Source organism: Rana temporaria, chromosome 4 (genome assembly GCF_905171775.1).
Source record: "Rana temporaria chromosome 4, aRanTem1.1, whole genome shotgun sequence".
Taxonomy (NCBI): domain Eukaryota; kingdom Metazoa; phylum Chordata; class Amphibia; order Anura; family Ranidae; genus Rana; species Rana temporaria.
This window is the reverse complement of record NC_053492.1, coordinates 200,648,808-200,662,363: the sequence shown is the minus strand read 5'-3', so window position 1 is coordinate 200,662,363 and position 13,556 is coordinate 200,648,808. Positions and strand designations below refer to the sequence as shown.

At 44.9% G+C, this 13,556-nt stretch overlaps 1 protein-coding gene across 1 annotated transcript in view; it reads right to left on the bottom strand.

Moving 5' to 3' along the window:
- The window catches only part of ECEL1 (endothelin converting enzyme like 1), a 153,504-nt gene that overhangs the window by 12,486 nt on the left and 127,462 nt on the right, over positions 1 to 13,556 (bottom strand). The window contains exons 13-16 of the mRNA XM_040349682.1: positions 12,523 to 12,590; positions 12,100 to 12,224; positions 3,259 to 3,324; positions 2,109 to 2,204 (exon numbers count right to left, since the gene is read on the bottom strand). Of these exons, the coding sequence (XP_040205616.1) occupies positions 2,109 to 2,204; positions 3,259 to 3,324; positions 12,100 to 12,224; positions 12,523 to 12,590 (355 nt within the window). The remainder of the gene's footprint in view (positions 1 to 2,108; positions 2,205 to 3,258; positions 3,325 to 12,099; positions 12,225 to 12,522; positions 12,591 to 13,556) is intronic.

Below are 13,556 nucleotides of genomic sequence, written 5' to 3'. Positions count from 1 at the left end.
TTACAGTATAAATGTGACTGGCATTGAAGGGGTTAACACTAGGGGGTGAGGAAGGGGTTAAATATGTTTCCTATGAAGTGTTCTAACTGTGTGGGGAAGGGGGGTGACTGGGGGGGTGACCGATCTGTGTCTCTATGTACAAGAGACACAGATCGATCTCCTCTCTCCCTGACAGCACCGCTGTCTCTGTGTAAAACGGCAATGAGAGATGATCTCATATGTTTACATATGAGATCATCTCTCATTGGCCGCACAGATCGCAAACGGCCACTCTGATTGGCCGTTCGCGGCGATCTGTAATTGGCTGTGTCCAAGGGACACGGCCAACACAGATTTTCCCCGCTGCGCGCTCTGGAGCGCGCACGGGGACCGCCCAAAGGGGCGGACGTCAATTGACGGCGTGTTGGCTTTTGGGATCCGCGCTGTAGCCGTCAATTGACGGCAGGCGGATCCCAAGTGGTTAAGTGGGTCTTTAGAAATATGCCCCATATCTCAGTTTGTCATTCCATGAGCATATTCTTTATGTCCGACCCTATGCAAAATTCAAAAATAATGGACGCAGTGATCTTCCATCTGTACACCAAAAGGACCTTTCAGTCATATTTGTGGGAGGGGTCACATGCATCCGTGCACACGGGAGTACCTTGCACGCAGAGCGCACTCATCAATGCCTTGAACCAGGCGGGAACTGCGGTCTGTGAAAAATGCATGAAGAATCTAACATTAAGGCAGTTCTCCAACTTAGAGATGAGCTTTCACTGTGTGCAGTAATAATGAAGTTCCACTGAAAAGTGTCTTGTCCCGTGTCCCTGCGGGGGATCAATCCACTGATCCTCGCTGAGCAGGCAGATGATGGGTCCCTCTTCACTCACTGTGCAGTCACGGACCTGTCAGAGCCACACTCTCCTCTATGGGCAGATTGGATAAAAATGGACCTCCTGTCCGATCCCATCTGATCCGATCTGCCAGACAGATGGAAAATAGGGTCACCATCCATCTGGATTTCGCGGACAGGATTGGATCGGATAGCAGCGGGTGTCAGCGAACATGTCACCGCTGACATCTGCTGCTCCATAGGTATGAATGGAGGGTTGATCAGATCCGCCTGAAAAACTGACAGGTGGACCTGATCGGAAAGACCGTGTGAAAGGGGCCCAACTTGCATGTTTGCATTAGGAGGGATGTGCTGGGCCTGTGCCCATGCAACCATTCCAACATACCTCTGTTAACTCCCAGTAACAGAATGTGATCCCGCCAAGCACATAGTGTAGACCTCATGCATGTTCTTCTCTTTAACTCCCTCACTTCCTGTACCTCATGGCCAGGCTATAGATCTCCATAATACAGGTTTGAATCCGATTGCATACTGACCGCTGGGGAGGGAGCCATAACATTGACCCCCTTGCTACCGGGGGACCTGTCACCTTTACCAGGTAACACAGCTAATGACAGGTTGCTTGTGTCTTGAACTTGATTTTCCTTACTCTTAGCAACTCCACTCCACGTTTTGTATTGCCGAGGTAACCCTCATGTAACAGTGTTATTTCATACCCCATAGTGCTGTTGCAGACCCTGGTTCTTTTGGATACACCAGTACACACATGCACCCCTTTGAATAACTTCAGGCCAGGCTCAGAACGGTTAATTAAACTTTATTGGAGAGATGCATAAAAGTTCAATATGACCAAGTTCCTTTCCCTAATCCTAGCTAGTGTAATGTAGTGGCTCATGTATATCTCCAAGAGCAGAGAGTCAATAACGACATTGTCCATGGCTTGGAAGTCTTCAAAAAAACCCAGTTTCTTCAGTAGCACCAGCGACTGCGCTCACAGGTGATGCTGGAACTCACTGGACCCACTGCAACCCACCTTTTTGGACCATAGCTGTCCCCCTTTTTATAGCACAGGAGGACTGGCTAAGACCAAAAGCCTGGGACCTAAGTAAGAAACACTTAACCCTTTCCTCAGCGTGGGTCAGCCGCTGGCTCACATACTTCATCCTGCCTACATATTGCAGCATTGAACTTTCTTATAAATTACCCTGTGCTCGTTATTTAGTATCATTCTGAGTTTCCACTAAACACTGAGGACGAAAAGCTACTTTCTTACCTGTGCAAAAGCAATGAAGAATAGCTGATCATGAGTATATTTTAAACGAGGAAGGGGTCGCTCTGGACCATTTTCTCTTACCCACTTTTGATATGCCTAAAAATATACACAATCAGATGACAGCAATTAGCATACAATCAATACATAGTGAGAACAGTGAAAGTGTTCACCCAGAGTATATTGTCAATACAAAGCTTTGGTTGCTAGCAGGTCCAGATTAAACAATAGTTACAAGGGGCCGTTATCCATGGATTTACACCACTAGCAGGCCCCCTTTAATGGCACAGTCACCCCCAGTTACACATCTCAAATCACTTGGTAACCAGCATAACAGTGATCATACTCCACTCTACTCTTACAGCAATGGATGAACTATCGTCAGGAGAGCAGTGACTTGAGCTGGTTGCTAGATCATCAGTCCACTCTGCTATAAAGCTAAAGTTGTTCCTTTACTTTCATAAATATATAAAATTATGTTTAAAGTGTATATCTAATATACTTGCTAAATTGTGCCAGTTTGGAGAGGTGTGGGATACACCCTCCCGCATCTCTTGTCCATCCCCAGTGATCTTCTGTACTGTTCCTCTCATCTACCTTAGTGCACTCCTCATGTTCCTCTGTTCCACTTACAATATTATGTTATCCATTTCATCCCCCTTCAGCATATTTCCTATACTATGTCTATCCTTCTCCACCAGTGTGGACAGGTGTGTTGACTGTATATTGACACATATAGGTATGCCTATGTATTAGCACAGCATAGTGACATGGTACCATTTGTGCAGGGGTGTGGACAATTTAATTCTCTTGGTTTATGGGACCATGTTATCAATTACCGCCCCTTTAAAGGTTGGACACCATAAAACTGTACCCGAAAAACAAAAATATTCTGGTCATGTGTTTAATTCAGTGATATGCTCACCACAATGACTCTCTTCCTCTGCACAATCTGAGGCTCACTGAGGTTTAAAAAATAAAAAGATAATTTTGTAATTACCAGTTCAGAGCTCACCCACATTTCTCTTTGTTTTCCCCCTCTGTCCAAATGGGTGGCGGTCCCCTGCACAAAATCTTGCCCATAGGTTGTCACATACCTTAAAATAGCCCTACATGACATATAATAATTATTTTTAATGTATAAAATACTCACATAATATGCCAATTTAAGGCCGCCCATATCAGCAATATTTTCACCTAATGTTAATCTTCCATTTACCTAAAGAGAGAGTAAAAACAGAAATGATGCTGCAATTATTTTTTCTGTGTATTTTACACAATAGTTTGTTAAACTAAGATTACTTTAGATATACTACTTCACCCAACTTTATTTTAAATTCTGATACACTTAAAGTGAACCTGTGCTCAGACTATTCACAGTAAAGTATTTGTGTAATGAACAAGCAGTAAGGCTCTGTTCACATCTAGGCGTTGCTATTTTATAGGTGTTTTTTTCAGGCATTTTTTTGGGGCATTTTTGCAGAGTTTTTGTACAGGCATTTTGAAGTTGACAAGTCAAGCTCACATTCACTTCTGTAACTATAGGCATTGTAAAAATCTAATTTTCAAAGTCCAAAGACAAATAAAAAAAAAACATGTGCGTTCCCCCCAAGACGAAACCAGACCCTTTGGTCTGGTATGGATCATAAGGGGAACCCCACACCAAAATAAATGGTGTGGGGGTTCCCCCAGGATCCATACCAGACTCTTATCCGAGCACACAGGGTGGCAGGTCAGGAGCGCCCCCCCCCTCCTAGACCATACCAAGCCACATGCCCTCAACATGGGGGGGATGTCGGGGTCTGCGGGCGGGGCCCCCTTTAATAAGGGGGCCACCAGATCCCAGCCCCCCACCCTATGTGAATTAGTATGAGGTACATCGCACCCCTACCCATTCACCTGGGGAAAAAAAGTGTCAATAAAAAACACACTACAAAGGTTTTTAAAGTAATTTATTAGTCAGCTCTGGGGGTCTCTTCCGACTTCGGGGGTCTCTCCGGCCTCTTCTCCCGCACTTCGGTTCTTCTCCTGCTCTCTGGTGTCTTCTGCCGGGCTCCTCCGTTATCTTCTGCTCTTTTACTAGTGGGGGCCGGGCTTCTCTGTCATCTTCTTCCCTCTGGTCTTCCTCTGGTCTTTCTTGACTCTACGCTCTCTCCCGCTGTAATGCCGTGTGCGCAACGACTTATATAGGCATGGGGCGGAGTCACCGGGTGATGTCTTCCGGTGACCCTGCCCATTATGGCGTCACAGTCCCGAGGCATGGTGGGGCTCTGACGTCACCGGATGGTGGGTCACCAGATGACACCACCAAAAGAAAGCTCTATTTGTGGGGAAAAAAGGACGTCAATTTTGTTTGGGAGCCACGTTGCACGACCGCGTAATTGTCAGTTAAAACGACGCATTGCTGAATTGCAAAAAGTGCTCTGGTCTTTGGGCAGCCAAATGGTCTGGGGCTGAAGTGGATAAAGTGATTTTTTTCCCCAAAAAAATTGTGTCTCAAATACTGTGTGACATAACAAAATTGCAACCATCACCATGTTATTCCCAAGGGTCTTAAACTTTTAAACAAAAAGTGCCAGAACAGGCCTGGTCTTCATGAGGCTGTATAATCTCCCAAACCACATTCTTATACTGTACTACAAATATACAGACATGTTAGTCTCTCTTCTGTCACCCCACACAGCACATTGCCACTTGCCAGTGAATCCTTTGGCATATAGTCTAATGTCTGGAGGAGTGTCCCTGTAAGTGAGTGGATCCTAGGCCCAAACTATATACAGGGCCTAAACTTCTCTCCAAGTCAACACAAATGTCTCTAATGGCAACCTGGTTTCTGGGGTTTGACACATAAAGGAAATGAAGCAGACTGAGTGGGTATAAGCCTTGAACTGGAGAGATGTCAAGGCATTGTGTACTACCTGGACCTTTGATCCAGTGTGCTCCCCAAGTACAAAAGATGCTAAAATTTAAGACAAGCAAGATACTTTACAGATACCGCAATGTTCTGCATACTATCATTAGTTTGTTCATACTTTGGTGAAAATTATAGGTTCACTTTAAAATGTATGCATTGTACAGTGCTACTATTGGTAACAGGGGAACAGACAGAAATATTTTACCATGGCTAAAAATTTCATATACTGCTAAATGATGCGTACAAAGATACTGAGTAAGGATTATTAAGTACTGAGCGCTTATCTCTCTTTTCGGTAATATAACCTGCCTTACAAGTAAGCCATGAATATACATGCTGTCTGGCTTCAACAGTAAGCATTCATAACAGACTTTATGTAGCTAAGAAAAACAGCTGTGCCAGGAATATAGTATGTATATCTGTGGGTAAGATGTAATTACAATACTGTATTTTTGCATCATTTCCTTATCTCTGGTGCTTTGTTTGTATCATTTGTGTTCAGCCTTTTGTTAAAAGCAGTCCTGAATCATGCAGTTACATGCTAAAATGTAACAATTTTAGGCAAGCCATGTGTTACAGTTGAATACATAGGCATGGAATATATCATATCACTGCTAACTAGGGTTGCCACCTTTTCTTCATGTCAAACCTGAACACGTTAGCGGCTCAAAACAATTTTTTTTTATAGTATAAACTATACAAATATTTTGCTATTAAATAACATTTCTAATCATATGAAGTTAATAACAAGAGTCCCCCTTTACATCAGAATCCACAGAATTCCCCTTTTACATCTGAACTCGCAGAGGGGGGACTCTGCAGACTCTGATGTAAGGAAGAACTCTGGGGACTCTAACAACAAAACCAGTACTCACTGTATTGTGTCTACTGTTAAGAAAGCAGGCATTGGCATTCTCTGCCATTACAATGCCATTCTGAAAATACTCTTTTATATACTGGATCTTGAACTCACCAGCTTACCTTGTCAAACTGATCTATCAAATAGTATTTTCTGGAAAAAGCACAGGTTTGTGCTTTTATTAGCACTGTATATTATAATTTATTATACCTATTTAGCACTGTATATTATAAATAATTGCCAGCCATTAAAGCATTAAGCTATTTTGTAATTTAATGTTATAAGAAAATAACTTTTATGTTCAGTCTGCAGCACTGTACAACTTTTTATCACTTATATAAACAGCTCCCTTTTAAAGCGGAGCTCCACCCAAAAATGGAGCTTTCGCTTTTCGGAACCCTCCCCCCTCCGGTGTCACATTTGGCATCTTTCAGGGCGGGGGGGTGCATATACCAGTCTACGCAGTAGGGAACCAGGCAGTGAAGCCGCAACGCTTCACTTCCCGATTCCCTAACCTAGGATGGCATCGGGTGCAGCCGGCTGACGACATCGCGAGCGCGCTGGACAGGTAAGTGTCCATTTTTTAAAAGTCAGCAGCTGCAGTATTTGTAGCTGCTGGCTTTTTAAAAAAAAATAGGTGGAACCTTCGCTTTAAGCAAACATGGCATAGGTAAATTGTAGACAAAACTTCTGAGATTTCTCATCTCCAATTTATGTCATCAGCTCACTTTTTATTCAAACATCTCTGAAAATCTAAGATGATTCACTAAGAGAGGATTGCTATTGGGAGGGGGAGAACTACAGCGGGGGAGGAGAAATGGGGTTGAGTTGTAGCTTGTTTTTCTTGTTTTTTTTTTTGTCTTTTCGTTTTGGGTGGGTGAATGTTAGAAGCAAGAGCATGTATCTGGTTAAAATGTATGTATAAATGTATAACCTGTATTGCTATGAAAAAAAAAAAATGCTGAATCTAAAAAACAACATCTCTGTATGGCTTAAGGTAAAACATTATTAGGTAGATTCAGGTAGAGTTAGGCCGGCTTATCAGTAGATAAGTCGACCTAACTCAGAATCTACGCCGACCTATGTTTAAGCGTATGCTCAAACAGAGATACGCTTACACATGTCTAAGATAAGATGGCTTGCGCCGTCCTATCTTAGGTTGCAATTTTTCAGATGGCCGCTAGGTGGCGCTTCCATTGCGGTTGGCGTAGAATATGTAAATGAGTTGATACGCTGATTCGCGAACATACGCCCGGCCGCCGTAGTCGATTTACGCCGTTTCCGTAAGGCATTAGCAGGCCTACAGTTATTCCATCTATTAGGTGGAATAACAATGTTAAAGTATGGCCGCCGTTCCCGCCGCGAGATTCAAATTTTTTATGTCGTTTGCGAAAGTCGTCCGCGAATCGGGATGTCGTTTACGTCCACGTCGAAATCAATAGGCCCGTGCGGCGTACGTAGCCACAATGCACACTGGGAAATGTAGGCACCCGGCGCATGCGCATTACAAAAAAAACATAAAAACGCGAGGTCAAGCCTCATTACCATCAAACACGCCCCCTCCAACACATTTGAATTCGGCGCCCTTACATCCGCCCGCTTTAGGCTACGCCGCCGTATATTAGCAGGCAAGTACATTGAGAATCATGTACTTGCCTAGCTAATTTACGGCGGCGTAGCCTAAACAGGCTAAGCTACGCCGCCGCAAGTTTAAGCCTTCGTACCTGAATCTACCTATTTGTGAATATTTGTAGGTTTAGGCCTTGTTCACACCATGGTGCAGGAACATCAGTTTTTTGGCACCTGCTCAGTAAGGGCATGAGAAAAAAAAAAACAGTATCAGGTGCAGATTTTTTTCTGCACGGGAATCTGCAAGGCATATGCAGTTTTCTGCACAGGAAAAAAAAACTGAAATTACATCAACATTGGCGTGAATAGGGCACATAAGTGACACATATGAAAACTGATGTCAACGTGCATAAAAACTCGCCGAAAAGTGCATAAAAACTGATGTAGACTGATGTGAAAGTGATGTCTCTGCAAGTGAAATCTTCATGGTTTTCTCATCAGTTTTCATGCACATCTGGTGTGAACGAGTCTTCACTCTCATGAGGGTACCATCTTTAATGTAGAGGAGCACTACACTGACCACAGATGTAGGGGAGCACTACAATGACTACTTGCCAGTAAAGCATGCTGCTTGGCTACAATGAAAAAATACAGTGGGCCAGATTCACGAAGAGATACGACGGCGGAGTCCATCTGGTCGGATCTATGCGACTGATTCATAAGAATCAGTTCCGCATAGATCTCCCTTAGATCCGACTGGTGTAAGTGACTTACACCGTCGGATCTTAGGCTGCAATCTCCCGCCGGCCGCTAGGTGTCGCCTCGGTCTTTTACACGTCGGATATGCAAATGAGGAGAACCGCCGATTCAGAAACGAACGCCCGCCCGTCGCTTTTTTTTTACGTCGTTTGCGTTCGGCTTTTTCCGGCGGATAGTTACCCCTGCTATATGAGGGGTAGCTAATGTTAAGTATGGCCGTCGTTCCCGCGCCGAGTTTCAAATTTTTACGCCGTTTGCGTAAGTCGGTCTGGAATACGGATGGCCGCAATTGACGTTGCCGCCGAAAACAATGACGTCCTAACGACGTCATTTGGAGCATGCGCACTGGGAAATTTCGCCTGCGGCGGATGCGCAGTTAAATCGGCGCGGGAACGCGCCTGATTTAAATTGTACACTCCCCCTAGCCGCGGAATTTGAATTCCGCCGGGGGAGTTACGATCCGACGGTGCAATTTTCGAGGTAAGTGCTTTGTGAATACTGCACTAGCCTCGCTAAATTGCACCGGCGGATCGTAAATCACATAGATTACGCGGATCTAAAGATCTGCTAATCTATGTGAATCTAGCCCACTGTTTCTTAGTACACCCAACTTAAGCTAATGTCACACTTGTGATCCTGACACTGGAGCAAATTGGTCAGGGACAGGATTGCTAGAAAATGAGGATAGAACATGTATTCTTAGTATGTGCTGCTCCTTACATGCTTTCAGAGAGATAGGCCAAGAGCAAAAATAAATAAATAAAAAACAGACGAAAAGCATGCATGACTAGGTGAAGAGGGAAGACAAGTTTTGAAAGGGTTAATGTTGAGCTGGTGTGTTGCAAACTTTTACCTGATTGCTTAAATGATAGGTCCTTGAGAGATTTCAGAAAGGGATGGAGAGCTGCAAATCCATTTGGTGGTCAATGGACTAAGAAGGAATTTCCCATCAACCCTAATTTTGGCATGGTTATTATTTTGAACATCATACCAGCATGGCAGTTGTAGTCTTTGGAGGTGGTAAAACTCATGGCTAGTCTAATGGTTAAGACCAATCGGTGACATTGCAACCGTGTTTCAGTTACTGTGGATTAACTGGAAATTCGGGACATAGAGATCACTGTGGCTGATTGGGATATTGCCCCATTTGTTATGGCTGGAGTCCTATTATAATTAAGTGGTTCCGTAGATACAAAAACTGTCAACTGATTATTGGCAGGTACTGTATCTCAAGAGTTTTGGTTTAGAATGACCTAGCAGGTAATTGATAAGGATTGGGGACATCTGTTTTACCATAGTCATGTCATTTGCCTGTGAGAGGGTGACATTTTAAGCTTTGGTTACATCTTTGCATGCGCAGACCTATTCATTTCAATGGGCTGCCATATCTACAAGAAACATGAAGTAAGAAGTAACTGACCCTTTTGTAAAATTTTGCCACACTGAAATTTGGCAAGCGTGAAAATGTGCATGGTTGCCAATGTGTGGGGATGCTATTTAGTATTAATGGCACCCCTGTGAGTCTGCTAAAGGGCAGTGCATTACTGTGCATGGGGAAAGTGCGCAATTTTGTGTGCACTCTCAACACACATACTGTGGATGTGAACCAAGCCATAGAAACAACCCCTGACACTGTTCAGAAGAGTCAAAGAATCCGCATGGCCCAAGATTTGGATGTGGCAGGAGGGTTTTGTGGGATGTTCCCTCCTTTCAGCTCACTGCGAGCCTGCTACACTCCCCCACCTCATCATTTTTTTCCCTCTTTGTCCCCCTAACCGCTTGTTATTTCCACCTGGTATGATTTTCCTTCTGGGTTCTTCTCACCCTATCCACATCCTCTTCATACCACAACCCCACCCCACCCATTAATGCCTTCCTTTCCCTTACTCCCTTGTAATAGCTTTTACTTTCTCACTCTCATTGCACATTCTTAAAAATAGTAATTTCCGAGGGCTTGAGAGCAAATTTTTCATATGCAGGGTCTGGCTCTGCCAATTGGTGTTACCACTCCACTCCCCGTACTCTTAAGCCCTGTACAGACGACCGGTTTGTCCGATGAAAACAGACCGATGAACTGTTTTCATCGGACAAACCGATTGTGTGTGGGCCCCATCGTTTTTTTTTTCATCGGTGAAAAAAAATAGAACGTTTTTTAAATTTTTCCAATCCGATAAAAAAACGATTGTCTGTGTGGAAGTCCATCAGTCAAAAATCCACGCATGCTCAGAATCAAGTTGACGCATGCTCAAAACCATTGAACTTAATTTTTCTCGTAGTGTTTTACGTCACCGCGTTTTGGCACGGTCGGATTTTTGACTGCTTCATAGGATATCCGACAAAAAAATCTATTGGATTAGATTCCATCAGATATTTGATCGTGTGTACGAGGCTTTAGGTCACATGTACCCGTATCCTACAACTCATCCATTGTCTATTGTAGGGGTGCCCAACCAGTGGCCCGGGGGCCACATGTGGCCAGTGGAGCCTTCTGATGTGGCCCGCGACCTCCTGCTCTGGAATGGAATAGAATAGAAGACTGTTATTAAAGGTAAGTGGTTACTGGGCTGCTTTTAAACTGATCCACAGGTGCAGAGCAGTGCACCTGTGGGTTACCTGCACCGAGCCGTGACAGGGAGAGGAGAACCGCGTGCTGTCTGTACTCTATAGCTCCCCCAATCGCCCCCTCCCCCTCTCTGTCAGCTGGAGCTAGAAGAAAGAGAGTGGCTCCAATTGGACTCGCCATGCCGCCGCCTTGCTTCCTGCTTTCCTCGCCATGATTGGCCACAGCAGAGGGCCAATCAGAAGACTCTGGGGACTGGGGGCATCATGGGAAATGTAGTCCCTTAAGAGTGGCGGCCGCAGCGTGTCCACAGACACCATGCTAAAGCCCCCAGCATGCAAGCGCTCTGCTGGGGGGGGTTACAAAAGGAAAAATGAGAATACTGTGCTCATGCTGGGGCAAGCCAGAGAGAGCCATGCTGTACCCACACAACCAGAGAGCCATGCTGTACCCACACAACCAGAGAGCCACACTGTACCCGCACCAACCAGAGAGTCACGCTGTTACCGCACCAACCAGAGAGCCACACTGTACCCGCACCAACCAGAGAGCCACGCTATACCCGCACCAACCAGAGAGTCATGCTGTACCTGCACCAACCAGAGAGCCACGCTATACCCGCACCAACCAGAGAGTCATGCTGTACCTGCACCAACCAGAGAGCCACGCTGTACCCGCACCAACCAGAGAGCCACGCTGCACCTGCACCAACCAGAGAGCCACGCTGTACCCGCCCCAACCAGAGAGTCACGCTGTACCCGCACCAACCAGAGAGCCACGCTGTACCCGCACCAACCAGAGAGTTACGCTGTACCCGCACCAACCAGAGAGTTACGCTGTACCCGCACCAACCAGAGAGCCACGCTGTACCCGCACCAACCAGAGAGTTACGCTGTACCCGCACCAACCAGAGAGTTACGCTGTACCCGCACCAACCAGAGAGCCACACTGTACCCGCACCAACTAGAGAGCCACGCTGCACCCGCACCAACCAGAGAGCCACACTGTACCCGCACCAACCAGAGAGGGAGTCACACTGTACCCGCACCACCAGAGAGAGAGACCCGCTGTAACCGCACCACCAAAACTCCCCGCTGGCGGCCGAAAAGTGCAGCTAAAACAAAGGTAAAGCAGGGGGGGCAGCATTTCATTCTTGGTCCCAGGCAGCACCATGTCTTGGGCCGGCACTGAGTGGCCTATAGTGATATCTAGCACTACGAACATAAAATGTACATTGCAAGGCAATTGTAGATCTCTTCAAGATCTGGACATTGCATTAAGAGTCTAGTGCCAATTATTACAGTAAGATACACATAATAATATAAGCCCTTACCCTCTGATTGTAAACAGTGAAGTTTTCATATAAATCTACAATGCACTCTGCCTTCTTGAGGAACTTGCTGTATGATTCTTCTGTCCACCAGTGAATGAGGTTCCCAAATGAGTCATACTGGCCACCTGCCAATAAATATTGGGGTACAGAATACATATAGGGCAGTGAATCTCCATGGACAGCATAAAAGTACACAACTAATACAAATATACAGATTATTCAGATAAATAGATAAGCAACTTTATGTTTAGAAGGATTTTTTTTTTTTTTTTACCTTTAATGTATTTGTGTGTTCTATTCTACTTTATAAAACTTTAATTCACCATATACTGTACATACCAAAACAGGAAAATATACAGTACATATATGTTTGTTATGACTAGTGTGATACATGGTTTGTGTTAAGAAAAGTGAGATATTTACCCCAGTCATCATACCCATGTGTGAGTTCATGTCCAATAATGGTTCCTATACCTCCATAGTTTAAAGACCTGTAGATAGACATATCTGTCACATTACAACAGAATACTGTATATGTGAAACACAAATATACGTAGTGCAAATGTTGTGTAACCATTCTGCTACTGTAGAGCAGTCTTTATCAGCTTTGGAAAGTGAGTAGTGGTGAAGTTCCAGCTTGACAAAGCATGCATATTTTTTGGGCTGTCATTTAACAGATACTGCTGTGTGGGACCAGTGTAGCCTTTCTTCTTGGACAAGAAACCATTGTAACGGGGTACTGTTCCACTAACAACTAATGTAAGGGGGCACTTCATTGACCACCAATGTAAGGTGGCACACGCTAACCTCAGATTTAAGGGAACACTATACTGACCACAGATGTGGGGGGGGGGGCACTACACTGACCACAGATGTAATAGATTACTATACTGACCACAGATGTAATAGATCACTATACTGACCACAGATGTAATAGATCACTACACTGACCACAGATGTAATAGATCACTACACTGATCACAGATGTAACAGAGCACTACACTGACCACAGATGTAGGGGGGCACTACACTGACCACAGATGTAATAGATCACTACACTGACCACAGATGTAACGGAGCAATACACTGACCACAGATGTAGGGGGGCACTACACTGACCACAGATGTAATAGTTCACTACACTGACCACAGATGTAACGGAGCACTACACTGACCACAGATGTGGGGGGGCACTACACTGACCACAGATGTGGGGGGGCACTACACTGACCACAGATGTAATAGATCACTACACTGACCACAGATGTAACAGATCACTACACTGACCACATATGTAACTGAGCACTACACTGACCACAGATGTAACTGAGCACTACACTGACCACAGATGTAACTGAGCACTACACTGACCACAGATGTAACTGAGCACTACACTGACCAGAGATGTAAGGGAGCACTACACTGACCACAGATGTGGGGGAGCACTACACTGACCC